This window comes from Buceros rhinoceros, unplaced genomic scaffold (assembly GCF_000710305.1).
Source record: "Buceros rhinoceros silvestris isolate BGI_N320 unplaced genomic scaffold, ASM71030v1 scaffold5291, whole genome shotgun sequence".
NCBI lineage: Eukaryota > Metazoa > Chordata > Aves > Bucerotiformes > Bucerotidae > Buceros > Buceros rhinoceros.
This window is the reverse complement of record NW_010392411.1, coordinates 101892-118696: the sequence shown is the minus strand read 5'-3', so window position 1 is coordinate 118696 and position 16805 is coordinate 101892. Positions and strand designations below refer to the sequence as shown.

Genomic DNA, 16805 nt, shown 5'->3' with positions numbered 1-16805 from the left:
TACCATCTTTTAAAAAAATGGATAAAAACCCCATGAAATGTAAAAGTCTTTCAAGGAGACACTATCTTTATGTATAGCAAAAACCTGAAATTTTGACATCAGTATTGATTTTCAACAATGTCAACAACATGCTGGCACAGGCAAGAAGAGCCAATATTCAATGCAGGTTTCCAAAAATACTGAAAAGATTTAGACATGCCTTTTCTGAAGGCACACTCAAGTCTAGCATGAAGTACCACTGCAACCTAGAACAGTCTAAGTATGGCTCACGCTTCTTCAGTTTTACAGCCATCAGGATGCAGGATCAAACTTGCTCAGCATACAGACAAAATCTTATTAGTCTGGTTTAAAAATGGGGCACATCTCCAACAACCAAAACCATACTTCAAATTGTCTTTAAGATGAAGCTTATATGCCGGAATATAAGAGAAAAGGGGGGGTGGGGTGGGGTGTGTGAGGAATACACAAGTGCAGCTTCTCATCTTTCTGTCTCTTAGGACTCCTGCTATGACAGAAGTCCCAACTTAACCACAGCAAAAGAAATTTAAAACAACTCCTACAAAATTAATGCCTTTCCCCGATTTCCAGCAAGTCTTTGTTTCTTGCACTCTGTGCTACCCAAGGCCAAGGAATGTCTGTCTGGTTGCCTGTCTAGACTACGCCTAGTCTCATGCTCCACAAACGTATTCAAGTGAGCTCTGAACCCGTCACATCCCTAAGCCATTGCTCTCATATGGTGCCTGCTCTGCTAAAAAGCATGGTTGCTCCGCAGAAGCAGCAGAAGGTCTAGATACACCTGCGTGGCTCATTACAAATGAATCCTAAAACCAGCAGTGAACTCATCTAATATTACAGTGCATCTCCTTATCCAGTGCATTCTCAAATGGTCATAACTTTTTACATATATGCTAGAAATTATAATAATCATCACTGAATAAAACAGTAGCTTAAGTAATTAGCTTGCACATCTAGAAGAAACCTTACTGAGACAGCAGGATAACCTCCACTGTTGAACGGAGCAGGGCTAAAATAAAAAGTATTTCCAAAATGATCACAGGCATTAAGCGGAAAGCTTGCTGTAATCGCTTTGTACTTGATAGTATAAGCAGCCCAGTAATATCACGTCCATTTCTCCATTCTTAATTGTTTTTCTTAGTATTTTCCAGACCACATCCAGGTGTTTTTTTTCTTGTCAGAGCATACTCTGAATGCTCCCTTGAGAACAAATTCAGCCTTACTAAAAGCACATTCAATGCATCCAGGAATTTATTCCCTTTGAAGACTATGGTTAGAGGTCTTCAGATCAAATGCACTGCTGCATCTGTGTGTGTTAATAATGGAGCATTAAATTAATTGTGCTTGACAATGTGTTGCATAGGTAAACACACATGTATAACCACTCCTTGAAAGACTAGTTGTCTTCTTTAGCTCTTCCAGTTTAGATAAATATAATTCACGTTATGGAAGGAGATGCTTCTATGGATTGCCACTATTTGAGTAGCAGACAAACGGTTGGTTTAAATGATGCTTTGTCATCTGGAAAAAAGTCTTAGTTGAAGGCTAGTGATTGTTTATGACCAAATCACACCCTTTTCTGCACAAAGTTCTCTATACTGGAAAGGCTGATTCAATTACCTGCAATGACATTATTTCGTATTCACCTGACATGCATTAATTTGCAAAAATATTCCTCATTCACTGAAAAAATTAGAAAGATTCAGATTTCTCAAAGATTACAAAACCTCATTTTACTCTTTTCCTTATAACAAAATCAAGATATTTTATTTCACTTCTTTCCACTTGTGGTGGGTTGACCCTGGTTGGACTGCAGGTGCCCACCAAAGCCACTCTATCACTCTGCTCCCCAGCTGGACAGGGCAGAGAAAATACAATGAAATGCTCATGGGTCAAGATGAGGACAGGAAGATCACTCACCAATTACCATCATGGGCAAAACAGACTTGACCCAGGGAAATTAATTAGTTTATTACAAATCAAATCAGAGTAGAATAAGAGAAATAACAGCAAATCTTAAAACACCTCGTCCCCAACCCTCCCCTTCTTCCCAGGCTCAACTTCCCTCACGACTTTTCTACCTCCTGCCCCGCAGTGGCTCAGGGGGATGGAGAATGAGGGTTGTAGTCACTCCCTGCCACTCCTTCCTCCTGACATTCTTCCTCTCCATGGGGTCCACCCCATGGGAGATAGTCTTCTACAAACTGCTCCCTGCATGGGTCCCTTCCATGGGGTGCAGTCCTTCAGGAACAGACTGCTCCAGCGTGGGTTCCCAATGGCGTCACAAGTCTGCCCAGCAAACCTGTGCCAGTGCGGGCTCCTCTCTCCATGGAGTACAGGTCCTGCCAGGATCCTGTTCCAGCACAGGCTCTCCACGGGGTCGCAGCCTCCTTCAGGCATCCACCTGCTCCAGCATGGCATCCTCCACTGGTTGCAGGTGGATCTGCTCCACCATAAACTTCCACTGGCTGCAAGAGGACAGCCTGCTTCCCCATAAGTTGCAGGGAAATCTCTGCTCTGGCATCTGAAGCACCGCTTTCCCCTCCTTCTTCACTGACCTTGGTGTCCTTGGTGTCCACAGAGTTGTTTCTCATATTCTCACTGTTCTCTCTGCTGTGGGTCCCCAGCAGGTTTTTTCTCCCTTCTTTAATATGTTATCACAAAGGCGCTACTACTGTTACTGATGGGCTTGGCCTTGGCCAGTGCCAAGTCTGCCTTGGAGCTGGCTGGCATTAGCTTTATCAGACACAGAGGAAGGTTCTAGCAGCTACTCACAGAAGCCACCCGTGTAGACCCCCTTCTACCAAAACCTTCCCATGCAAGGTTTTGCCACAGATGTTTTTTTAAATACAACAAATTATTTACCGAGGTTTAAGTATGTCAACATCATTGTCCATTGTCATTGCAGGGTATTACACCTGCTTGTATTTATAAAGGAAAACCAATCTGGATAGCACATTCCCCTTTGCAGTCTGAACTTGATAACTGCAAATAAAAAAATTAAAATGCCTTTCTGCTTTTTCCACCTTTAATCTGCATTTGACAGAGCACTGGGAATGCCAGTTGCATACTTTGAATTGCCTCTTTCACCTCATCTTATGATACTCCAACCTTATTTAGAGTAAGTCTTTCTCCAGACTGTGCCAGAGAGGGACAAGTCAGGAGGAAAGCTAAAGCTGAAAAGGAAGCAGGTGTGCATGAGAATGAAGAAAAGGGAAAACAAAATACAATCAATGCATATTTTGTACTGCTGCTCTGGAAGCTACCAGTTGCACCATCACCTATCTCATCAGCAGAAACAAAACTCCCCTAATCTAACCACATAACACACACTTAAGTCATTGTGCACATAAAATATAGCAGGTGTTCTACAAACCCAGTGGATTTAAAATGCATTAACACTAGAACAAAAAAAGAAGTCTCTTTATGGTATTAATTCTAACCAGCTGCACAGTAGTATAGCACAGTCAGGACTCAGCTACATTTTCCCAATGCAGAGGAATATGTCTTTAGAAACTGAAGTACAATAAAGTTAAAAGACTTTATTTATAAAAGATTTATCTAATAATTTACCAACATAATTTTTCATGTCTTGTAACAATATTAGAAATTAAATCCAATGCCAGTAGACATTTTGCAATTAAGGAAAAGGGTGGAAGACACTTCAGGGAAGGAATGTGGAGGGAGAAAATTACATACGATCAGGAAGTAGGTATGTCACATCATATCACAATGCAGCATCTTTTATCTCTCAAAAGGCAGAAAAGGCAACTTAATGGATCTGACACTATACCCTATATAGAATCTATAAGTCTCCAGACCTATATTCTGCATCTCAAATATTCTCCATCTTTAAACATGATTTGAGGATTAAAAATTGTCCTTTCTTTCATCTTCAGGTTCACACATACTATTCCATTTTTGTAGTTCCTGAGAATCATTTATCTTCCATACTTCTGCAAAGGACTTCAGCATTTTTCTGGGAGGGGGAAAAAAAAAAATCAAAATACAGATACATTTTTAAATTAAGCACATAAAACACTGAAAGTCTACAATCTGCAAAATTTTACACACAGTCAAAATAGCAGTTTGCATAGCTTAAATCTGATCTTTAAACAATCCATTAACAACTTCTAGTATATGTATTCCAGCTCTAGGACAGTCGACAATTTAATCTTATGACTAAGTTACAGTACCAGAAGCATTGACAAGACAAAATAAAACACTGAGCAAGAGTTAATCATTACAGGAAGTAAATAATTCTGTAGTTTGCACTGTTTAATTTTCAGCATTGAGATTGTACAAGTTTACACTTGTAGAATCAAAAAGAGATAACCCTTTTTGATAAAAAATAAATGAGTACACATATTCTTCTTACTTTCTTTTTAGTATTTCTGATGTAAGGACTCATAAGAGCTGTGACAAAAAACACGATGACATTTAACACACATTCCTGACAACAAAGATGTCAAGACTGTATGGAGTTACCCAGTGAATTTTCTTAAATAATATGAAAGTGATTTTAAAAATTAAGACAAAGCAGCTGGCCTGTGGGTATCATGACAGCACAAGTACACTAACAACAGGTCTGAGTTTGATTCCGAGATCATGACAATTTTTATTTCCTACTACAGATATACCATACCCACTTTTAAATTTGTTCAGGTCTTTTATCAGAAGAAGGTACAGAAGAATTTATATCGCATCATGGCTATAAGTGAAAATAAACAGGTATATACAAAAGGAACTATTTCTATAACGACCTACAGAGGAAAACTGGAAAATTTAAGAATTACATAATACAATAATTTACGCATTGTGAAATCATCAGACATTTGATTTTTTTTTGTTTGTTTGTTTGGGTTTTTTTCTGACTTGAGCTTCAGCTTTATAAAGATGCATGAAGTTTCCTCCAAAGTGTATGGAGTTCTACAGTAAAGCAATAACCTGGTACAGGTCAAACCCAGTAAATAAGTAATGGTCGTGTGGTAGTTGATCCTTGTCCTTGACCTCCTACATAGCAGCATCTCTCTTTACAGGGGGAGGCAAAAGTGTCAGACTTCAGAGAGGGCTTGGCAGGCAGAGCTGCAGTCTCAAGGTTACCTCTACTTTACCAACTTCTGTGAGAATCGACAGCTTTCTTGTCATCTCACGCCCACCCTTTCCTTCTTCAGGTAGTAATGCCTGTTCATGTGTAACATCAGGAAATTGAACTTGCATGATATCAGCTGGAGAAAAAGTGACTGACTCTTCAGCTGGATCTGATTCCTGACTTGGCCTGTTCTTTGGTCATGCAAAAACCAGCCCTAGTCCTATGGAGAGAAGGGTAGGGAGCACCCCCTCCAGCAGGAGCCTGCAGGAGACAGGCTTCGGGAGCCTGCTCCAGCTGGTCCTCCCAGCTACATGTGCCACTGTAGCTTGGATGGCAGCAATCTGCAATGAATTGTGGGGTGCAGTGTCTTCCAGCCTTGGTGATGAGTCAGGAGAAAGGACTCTTCACATCTTTGAGTATTTATTCCTTTTCACTTTAAGAATACAAGCAAATTACACACCAAAAGCTAAAATACAGATGGTAGCTTACAAAAGCTGATAAATGGGACACAATTACGTCCCGTAATTAAGAATGCCCAGTCAGCCCTCACTTTACTCCTCTATGGACACTGTAATCAGTCTTCTAACTATATCATCGCATACTATTTTTACTGCTTATAGGTTTTGCATGCATTAACTCTCTTTTTAGCTAAAAAGACATGCTAGAATTCTGTTTGTGCCCTGTCCAAATATATGCTACTGTGATTTTAACAGAACAAAGCAAGATGAACCAAAGGGATGTCCTATATGATTTCACATCTTAATTTTACTACACAGTAACTCTGGCCTTCCAGCTCACACTATCACCTTTCTGAACAACAATATTTTCTTGATTTTAGAACCTTACATATCCTTTAACAACAGTTAAGATATTGCTAGTAATTGCTGAGGATTCACTTTTGTCAGTGATGACCTATTATTTCCAATTAATATGAGCTACCACATTATTTTTCCCAAGAACTGTCATGTGTCTTCAATAGAATTTATTTTGCTTTTTAAAAAAGGCATAAAAACGGGTGTTAAGCGCTAAGCACTGTGAAGTTTCCAAATGACTGCTTGCACTTACAAATAATTAGCACTTAAAATTTTCTCACATGAAATTATTCTGTCAGGATTAGTTACGGCCATCAGACAACAAAGATCTTAATTTATTATACTCTTAAAGGGCTATATGAATTTTGCTGATAGGACTCCACTGAAAATAATAACAACAAATTCTGTGGAAATTAACATGCATGCTAGCACATATTTATAGCTAAACTGTGTACATAATGTTACAGGTTATATAGAGATGATGTGACTTGATACACATGGGAATTTTTGTAACTAGTCTAATATGCCCCTATAACTAGTATACATATGCCCCTAAACGAAAACTGGTTATCAGAAAAAATAATAAAATCTCTAGACTTTCACTAAAATAGTGTCTGGAGTGCTATCAAAATACATTATGTATTATAAATATTTATTTTTAAGTTAAACCAGAAGAAGTAGACCTGCATCCACTTCTACTCTATAGCATGCAAATGTAATTTCAAGTTACAAAGTGATAGTACTTTCTAAATTAAATCTATTAATATTTTCACTATCACTGATGAGAATGGAACTAGGTATTAGAAGATAGTTATATTTCAAATTCATTTTCCTGAAAACAGTGAAGATACATACCTGAAAGAATAAATTCACTTGTATTTGCCATTAGAAAATAAAAAAGTTTATTTCTCAATGTGCATTTAGCTTTTTTCCAATCTTACTTCAGAGGGCAGCAATTAACCTCTACCATATTACCTAACTATAAAAGCTAAAGCTTTGAATGAAATGGATAGCACAACTTCCCACATATTTTTTTCATAGTTTTGTTTCACTGTCTCTTCCCTGAAGGGTAGGCGCGTATCTGAAGTAGCTCTTACTGTTCTTTTTAACGCACATTGTGTGAATGTGCATTAGAGAGAGCTCTTCAATTCACAGCTGAAGTTTCATTGCGGGGTGAGGGGGGAACATCACAATTGTTCTGACCTTTTCATATTCATTATTCTCTCCAACTCCTTTGATTTGTGAGCTGCCTTCTTCAAGATTTCTTCAGGAATATCTGCCAGTTTGGCAACATTTAGCCCATAACTCCTTGCAGAGACTCCTTTAGTTATTTGATAAAGAAAGGTGATAAATTCAGGATTCTCTTCGTCTTCAGATCCTAAAAAAATAAAACCAAAATGAAAAATTCCTTTAAAATGTAGTAGACCAAAGATTGAAATGGTAAAGACCGTGGTCTCATTATCATTCATGCTTCCTGTGTTATTTATTCCACTGAAGAAATTTGAAAGAAAAACGTTTCCTTGAGACCACACACTTTACCTACCCATGCTTAACATTAAAAAACTCTGCTTTTACCTAGTGTCCTGTTAAAGAGATCTCTGGATCTGTGAGTCAAACTCAGAATCTTTGATGAGTTATGCTGTAACTGGGCTATTGCATCTTTCATTTGTTAGGCAATGACAGAATAAAGGAAGTGTCACTAATCTCACAACTCAGAAGCACCACAAAAAGTTGGCTGCCTGAAAGCTAGGAGCCATAGAAAATGATCAGAAAAAACACAGGTTACAATGATGGATCTTCCAGTAGAGATTCTTTCTATTCCATGACAGTTGGAAACATAAAAGTCATCATTGTAAGTCTGATGACTCCTCCTTCTTCCTCTTTAGACATTTTTGTTGCATCTCTGCACAATCCAGGCCTTGTGTAAAGAGCAGAAAAACTATGGGGTCATTCACTGATATTCATTTTTCTGTCTTAAGAATGCAGGTTTTTGGAAACAATGAAGATTTCCATAAACATTGTTGACTCAAGATGATTTGATCTGAGTGATCCATGCCAAAGATTGGAAAAAAACATGCCATAAAACTTGCATAAAATAAAACAGTTGAGATGTTAAGGCAGAAGGAGCTAAAGATACGGGCAGAGTAAGAAACATAGATGGGTTATTGCTTGCAGGCTGTGGTACTACACCTATTGTGCTTTCTGTAGCAAACCAGTGAAGACTACATACAGCCTGAAGGTTAAGGTCAACTGACATTGGAAGTAGAAGTGCTGAAGCAGCACAGTGAAACACAAAGCATAGGGTTTCATGGACATAACAGTTAAGGAATAAGAATCGAATGTTGATAATATCTCAATTGCCTTATCAGAGATCAACAGTTCAATTAATAAACTCTGAGAAAAGGACACGCTGGTGCTCAGAAGACTCATGTTCTTAACTGGGAACATCACCTAAACACTGTGCTCAAAGTTAACACATATTTCAGGGATCCCTTCTTCTAAGACAAGAGAGCTAAGACAAGAGCTGAAGTCTCCCTCTAGCCAAACCCTGAATCTGTAAACCAACTCTCTGAGAAACATTTAAAAAGTGATAGATTATATATTTAAACACATTGTTTATTGACAAATACTAAAGTTCCCTGTCCCAATTAGTTTACAATGTAAGCAGATAATGCAATATTAAGAATAAATTAGGGTAATGTTAATGGCAAATGCCATGCAAATTCTTAAAAAAAAATCTAGGAATTATTCAGGGAACAGTCCATGACTAGGCGAAGTGGGAGAACAAGAGCACCTGACTAAACCTGATATATCAAGGGAAAAGAATATTAAAATGGTCTGTATGGAAGCAAATCCTACATCACAAATCTGTGGTATGTTTGGAAGCCATATAAGTTGGAGAGATTCAGTGGATAAGCCCTGTGCAGGTTTTCAGAAAGGCTTTTGACAGGAGTCCTGCATCAAATGCTCTTCTGAAAACTAAGCAGCCATAATCTAAAAGGAAGGCCCTTGCATTTGTAAATAACTCTTTAAAAAGATAGGAAAGAGAGGGTAATAGACAGTTCTCACCATGAAGGATGATCATCACTGCAGTTGGACAGGGCTGCTCAACACACCCATTATCAAACAAGAAAAAGAGCTAAGCAGTAAGCTGACAAACTTTACTGAAAATACTAATTCAGAGCAAAAGTAACAAAAGAAAAAATGCTGTAATTCTTCTGCTTCGTAAAACCAGAACTGTATAGGATTATGATAAGCAATCTACAAAATTACACTTGGCATAGAAAGGATTAACAGAAAATATTCCTCTGCCTCCTCTAATTCAAAAACTGGGACCATCAAGTGAAGCTACATGTTTATTCAAAAGAGTTTCAAAACAAACAAGAGATGGAGGATCTTCACACATTGCACTGTTAAATTTTGGAGCTCCTTGACACAGTAGGATGAAGATGCTATAACCTACACAAGGTACTAAGAGAAACTGGACAACCTCATTGAAATTAAATCCACTGAAGATACTAAAAAACAGAAAACATGTCTAGTTCTTGAAGCCCCTTAAATAGCAAATCTTTGCAGACAGTGAGATCTTTTAGAACAAGAGTTGCCATACGTTTGATCCCTAATCCCTCCTCCCTAATCCTCCTTACTTGGCTACTGCAAAAAGTTGGATATTAGGCTGGGTGAATCTTTTGGCTGAACTAGCTCAGTCATCCTTATATTAAGCATTAAAGAGAAATGGCTGTTCAGTTTTCAAGACCTCCAAAATGTGCGTATGGGCTGAGTCTCTAGTGAGTTTGAATGCATCACTTTCATGTCAAGGTTTAAATTACTGTAACAATTTTACAATTTTTGCTTCTACCTATACTGCCAGAATCTCAGATGGATTTATACTGTACCTTTTTGTTCAGCACTTTCCTCCTCGTTCACCAAGAAAGCCATATGGTAATTACCAACTTTTTCTGGATATACCTTCTCTAGCTCACAAACTGAGGGATAGTGAGTGACAAACAATGTCAGTGACTCCACCTACAACAACAAAATAGACACGTTAAGAAGGTATGGCTTTAATTTTTTTTTTTTTTTAAATACAGCAGCACAGAATCGGTGTCCTTTATCCATATATCTTTGCTCTGAGTTTAGACATGCCATATTTCTATAAGGAAATACACACCATTATTGAAGTCAGCCTACCATAGTACAGGCTGAAAAAACATTCACAAGTACGTACCAGACTGAACACTTACATCTTTAATAAAATGTTCAAGTGTAGCATAAGCAATAGCGATTCCATCATGCGTGCTCGTTCCTCTTCCCAATTCATCCAAAATTACTAGTGATCTTGAAGTTGCTTTTCTTATTATCTCGGCAGTATCTGTCAGTTCTTCCATAAAAGTACTTCGGCCTTTGTAAATGTTGTCTGCTGCACCCATTCTGCATTGGGATACAAAACAGATCACCTTATTGAAGTCAAATAAACGCTAGATAATGTTGTGAGGGGAAAAAAATCATGATAACGAAAACATTTTGTTACAAATCTCTTGTTGCTGCTCCAAGCAGAGCAGAAAAATCCAGGCAGAACATCCACCTTACAGAACAAGCTAGTGCTTGGGAACATAAAAACAAAACCAGCACATGGCACAGAGGTGAGGGTACTGCAAAAGACTGAAAGGTCCAGAGAGAACTACCTATGTACCATTAAAAAAGGGCTTGCCTTTGCTCGCCAAGACAACAGTGTATACTGACCCTACGGGCATCTGGGGAAGATTAGGCTGTAGGAACAGCAGAGAATTCTTCTGGGCCATCGGTAATCTAGTGCCAGTGTCAATCCACAGACAAAAATCTCAACATCCCATGACAAGTACAGGAATTAGGGGAAGAGGAGAAGGTAGACAAGGGGTTATTTCTTAGCATGCAATTCTTCCACCTTAGCAACAGAACAAGACAGTCTGCTCTTCCCTGAGAAAGATTTCTCTCCTCATCCTTTTCCACAACTGTCCTTGAATTTACTGACCTCCAAGCAGGTGAGCTTATCTTCTGCTCTACCCACCTATCCACCCACACCCGCACCCACCCACCCAAATTCCTTCATGTTTCATACAAGTCTTTCATCAGTGTCTCAGAGTCACACAACCTTCAGTCCTCAAATTCTACCTCAAATTGTGAATTTGCTGTTTTCATTTAAGCAATCTATTGGTAATTCTCCCTGTTTTTCTCTTTTTTTCTGCAGCTTTCCTTACCTACTCAATTAATACGCTTTCTATCCCAAAGAAAGAACATTTCCTTTCTCCATATACGCTTTTCACTTATGTTAACCACATTACAGTATCACTTCTGAGACAGGTTATCACCAGAAAGCCACTGAACAGGGCTGTAAAAATGGATTCATTCACCCTCATCAGCCAATAATATAGTTACAGACAAACCACACTAATTTAAGGAAAACTAACTCATGGGCTTAGCCAATCAAAGCCTTTAAAGAGAATTCCAATATAGCTTTTTTTTTTTCTCAGTCTTTTGCTGCATCTCTCCATAATACAATTCTGAAGAAACACTAACAAGACACTAATCATTTTATGAGGATCTTACGATTGTCATGAGTAACAAAAACTAGCAGGGTGGACCCAGTGAAACTATAATCTCTATATATTCACTAGTTCCTGCCCTGCGTATTTGGTATGGTGGCATGCATAACTTCATAATATGCAAATCTTCAATTCTAAATGAACCAATTTTGGTTGGAGATGGGTATTATGATACAAAGAACAAACTGAGTGTTTTTATTTTGTTGACTATGTGCTTACATACACACATAGTAGGTATGCTCCCACATACTCCAAAATAAAGGAGATTTTGCACATAAGCTAATTAAACTTCACATGAATTTCACTGAATTAAATATATAATTCAGGATATTGAGGCATTGTGAAACAAACGTTTTATTAAGCCACTTACTACTGTAATCCTTTAAAATGCTGAGTTAAGACCTATGAACACATTACTGAACTTCTCACAGTGTCCCCAACTTCCCCGCGCCCCTTTCCTAGCTTGGTTCAGCCTCTATGTGGCTGTAAAAATCAAACAATCCCCCTTTACTGCAATACTGCACAGATCTACAGAGAACAATATCCCTTAGATCTACTTCTAACACTACTAACTACAAATAAGTTTACCAGAATGATAAATACTTTTCATGTCTCAACAATCCCTGGCTCCATAATGGGCAACTTTAACCTTAGTTTCTGTCTCTAGGATTATTAGTATTATTATTTTTATTTGGTTTTTCATAACAGAGACAGCATCTGTCAGGCTGTCTGTTCTGCACCTATGATGATTACACTGCAAGTTCTCAGTTCTATTCTTCTCTTGGATTGCATCATTTCCATAGAGCCCTCAAAATCATTCAGTCATTTCACATATAATCTGCATTCACAAAAATAGTATTCAGAACTTCCTCACTAAATGCTCAAGATACAACCAGAAATGACTATTATCTTTCTCTTGTTAACAACAGCTGCAAAAGAAGCCTTTCTTTTCAGCATCTTAAAACATTCAATCCAACTCAAGCTTATCTACAGATAGAGGAAAATAGTGTATTTTTAAATTACGTAAAAACTCATGTCTTCCTTTGAAAAATGGATAAAATTGATGTTTTTGCCTCTGTCCTCAACACTAGAAGAATCATATTTATTTTTTGAACTTAGGTGATAAGCAATATTATCCCTAGAAACAAGTAAGAATAACTGGTTTAATGGGGATGATTGTATTTATAAAACTAACAGCAAATATGCAGCAAGGTATTGCCCCCTAACTGTATATTATTCCTGATATAATAAAGTTTTTGATTCAAAAAAATCAATTGCTTAAGCAATTCTTTTTACATTTAAAACACGCGTAATGAAACCCACTAAAGTTCTACAAGATTCAGTTGCTTTCAATTTACATTTTATGTAGCTTGCCTCCTAAATGTTTTTATACATCAAAACATTAATCTTTTTCCTATAATATTCTGCTCACAAGGAGTGTGCAGACATCCAATGTGAAGAGTGCCTCTTTAGTGTTGGCAAGAGATCCACTGCTCCTCAGCAAACGCAATCTGGCTGGAAACCACTCGTTATAATGTCTCTTTGACAGCCAACCAAATTTCATAAAATTAAAAGCTCTTCATGTTATAATGTTCAACACATTTATTATATAAAGAAAAAAAAAAAGAAGAGGCAGCTTTATCTCTTTTCAGTGCCAGGTTTCAAGGGGAAAGATTCCTGCCTATAGCCTCAGAATAAACAACAGAAATGGAACATTTTAATAGAGTAATTTTTGGAGGATAAATGGCAGTAGGCCAGCTTTATGTAAAACCAGATAGCACTATATGCTTAACCAGTATGTGACCCTTTATTTCTGCAGTGGCAGCATTCAAAGGGCTGGTTTTTTAACCTGCTCTCCTGAGTCAATACATGCATACATTACTAACCTCTTCCAACTGAAGTGTTCATCAACCTGGGAACATATCCTATGACATTTTATTCTAGGAGGCTCTATTAGCAATTTGTTTAATGATACAAGCTATGATAGCATTCACAGACCAACTAGAATTAAATTGCATAACCCTTCTCCTTGCATCTCAAGAATTTTTACATAATTGGTATCCATTTAAACTTGCTCTGAACAGGCATGAACTAATATTGCTAAAATGTGTGGCCCTGAAAGTTACTTCAAAGTCTGGTGCTTTCAAGCTTTTTATCAGCTAGACACATCCGAGGGCTTTGACAGGTAACCAAAGAGATTTTTATGAAAGGAAGAAATTTAAATTAAGGCCACCAAATTCTTCATGGAACTCATTCTCTCAGCACCCTGTTATTACTGCTCTCAAAAAAATAAAGCATCCTGGAGAAGGGAGTAGATTTGCAGACTTTATGACTACAAGTGGCATAAGTACAACAGAAAAACCCAAGACATGTTTTACAGCAGAGCAGAGAAGCCCCAGAGAAGTGCAGCTGCCCTATGCTAGCAGTCCCAGGGTCAGAGCGACAAGATGAGGTTAAAACAGAAATTGTCCCAGTATGACAGAAGGCAGTGAAAAAAATTTCCCCAAGCAGAAAAATTAATCTGAAATCCAGAAGCCTCTAGAGGTAACGCTTTTTCTATGCTACCTCTCAAAAGAAGTTATCCAACACGCTGTTAGTTGTTTTGCTTATAAAATCAAAAGCACTGTGTGGACCACAGGTAGTTTATTATTCTTTTATTTTAGTGTGAATTCCTCATATGGCTTCTGAAGTGCTCCCAGTGGAAACAAAAAGCAACTGCATGGTACCAAACAAATCCTAGAAAACAATACTGCAAAGCCGTTCCCTAGAGCCTTATTTTCATGTAGCTGACCTGATGCTATTTATTAATTCCTAGTTTACAAAATACTTAATTCTGAAAAAAAACTTACATGAAATTTAAGTTTAGAAACATGCACTTGACTTGAAAAGTTCATCCAAGAGATGGAGACATGAAACCTAGAGCTTGTTACAGAAGAATAAACCTAACCAGTACAGAGTCTCTATACACTGCCTTTGCTGTTTTCAAGAGAAGGCATTCCGGTTTCCAGATAAGGTTTGTCTTCCCAGCGATCAGAGTTGAAGCCAGACTTCATCTCAGGATGTACTTCATCTCAGTTGAATTATTTTGTCATTGAGAACAATTAACTTTAAAAGAAAATGACTTTCTTCTCTGAGAATATCTTAAATGTAAGGTGTAGAATGTCATGCTCTCAACACCACCAACAAAGACATTCCTTTTATGATTCAAAGAGAATACTGAGAGGAACACAAATAAATTCATAATGTGACTTTACAACTGCACTCACTCCTCAAGTAAAACCCTTCAAAATGTCATTTCAAAGATCACTGTATTTGAATAGGTGTTATTTAAATTAAAATAACTAGTTTACAGAAAGAAAGAATTAGGTGGGCTCTTGCTTCACAGTTTATTTCTTTTCTCGCATGGGACCATTCTCTACACGTTTTTGATAAACACCGTATAGTTAATCTTTTTTTAAAAGATAGCGTAACAACAGTTTTGTATCTTTGTATTTTTTGCAGAAAACACTCTTCCCAGCTGAAGTTTCATGTCACCTTGCAGAAAACAAATGGTCACAAAAGTATATTAACTGAAGCTGATGTTTATGAGAACAGAAAAACTTGATATTGATTCTAACATGAATGAAAGAACACAAGCACAGTTTCTCTTCACCACTTAGGTAAACCTCCCGTTGAACTGGGTTACTGGCTAGCAAACAACCCTTGCTGAGGCCTCACAGGCTATAAAGCAGTTGTTTGTAAATTGGTCTGCCAAGAAAATGAAAATATGCATCCTAAACGGAGGACTGGCAGGCTGACTACTGCGTATCCTCTCCTACTGCAGGCTCAAGAATTCCAACAGCTTTAACCAGAACAACTGCTCAGATTTGCCGACAAAAGCAATTTCAAACTGCGTATTTTAGAAACACTAAGGCTGCTAATAAGAATTTCACAGTGGTTTGTATAAAAGTGGCCCAATTTGGATACTGTAGCTTCTGGCTACTTCCCATTTATGAAGTAGTTCTTTAGAAGATAGCATCTGCATATTTAGAACAGTTCACTGACAAGAAATTAATGCTTGTCACTCCCCCACAGAGTACTGGTAAATCATTTACTTTATTTCCATCAGTCTTTTACTGATTCAAACTAAAACGTGACAATTAGAAAAATAATTTACGGAAACTGCTGTTACAGAATTTTTTAAAATAACTCTTATCCTATGTATGACAGAAAGCACTGTTATCAGGATAGTTATTGGTTTTGCATTATTCATAGGCAAATTCCAAGAAGTAAACGTGTGCAAGGTTATGTGGACAACAATTATAGGAAATCAGAAGATGTTCATAATACTAACCTATTTACAGTCTACATGCACACACATGGTGTGCTCAACCATTTCTACAACTGCTTAGGTGCAAATTTTATACAAAGTACCACCAAGATGTTCCCCAATTCAGAACAGTTGTTGAAAAGTCTGACAGAATGCACTACAGATTTAATGTAAAATACATTATTATTTTGTAAATTATTGTAGGTATATGATATTCTCAGTTACTGAGAATTTAATCAAACTAGTAATACCTAAGAGCACTAGGGATACATACTTTGTATTATCCTGGGAGAAAACAAAGTTCAAAGTAATTTTAATGCTGTTTCATAGTGTTTTCTACCTCCCCCTCTTTTCCATATGACTGGGTAATTGAAATAGTCTGAACTTAAATCCTCATTACCATACAGACCTGGACAGCAGAGGCATGCGGTACACACAAGCACCCCAGTATATTAAAAGAGATGTATCTAATGATGTTAGTTTTCAAGATGTGAACTGCATTGATTTTTTGCTGAAAGCCAGAGCAAAGAAAAACATCCATGGATTGCAGTGAACGTTCAATATGTTAAAAGCTTCACCTCAACTGACAGAACGGGTAGGTCTGAGTTCAGAAGACGAAATACTGGTCTAGTCAATACAGTCAAGTGACAAGAAGTTAGCAATATCCTTTCATTCCTAATGCTTTATAAGGCAACAGAAATTCACTTTTCTTCCAAAAGCAATTACCTAGTGAAGAACACCCAAGAAAGTTCTCTTTGAAATTCAGCAATGATACACTCAATAACACAAGAATGTCTTAAGAATACCTGTCACATAGGGCAAATATAATCACTCACTGTTAAAATAATCAATCAGGCTTCTGGTTAATTCTAAAATTTTCCACTGTATTTTAAAACCGGATTTGCTCAAGTCTAAGTTCCACTTTCTCCATCCCACAGTACTCACAAGCCTACAGCAGCTGGCTTTCAGAGCACAAGGACTGAGCTCTCGGAAGA

General features: G+C 37.5%; 1 protein-coding gene across 1 annotated transcript in view; it reads right to left on the bottom strand.

Moving 5' to 3' along the window:
- Nucleotides 1-3885: 3885 nt before the first annotated feature.
- Nucleotides 3886-16805, bottom strand: part of MSH3 (mutS homolog 3) — a 113419-nt gene continuing 100499 nt past the window's right edge. Inside the window, exons 21-24 of the mRNA XM_010144454.1 lie at nucleotides 10164-10350; nucleotides 9816-9945; nucleotides 7123-7297; nucleotides 3886-3994 (exon numbers count right to left, since the gene is read on the bottom strand). Of these exons, the coding sequence (XP_010142756.1) occupies nucleotides 3886-3994; nucleotides 7123-7297; nucleotides 9816-9945; nucleotides 10164-10350 (601 nt within the window). The remainder of the gene's footprint in view (nucleotides 3995-7122; nucleotides 7298-9815; nucleotides 9946-10163; nucleotides 10351-16805) is intronic.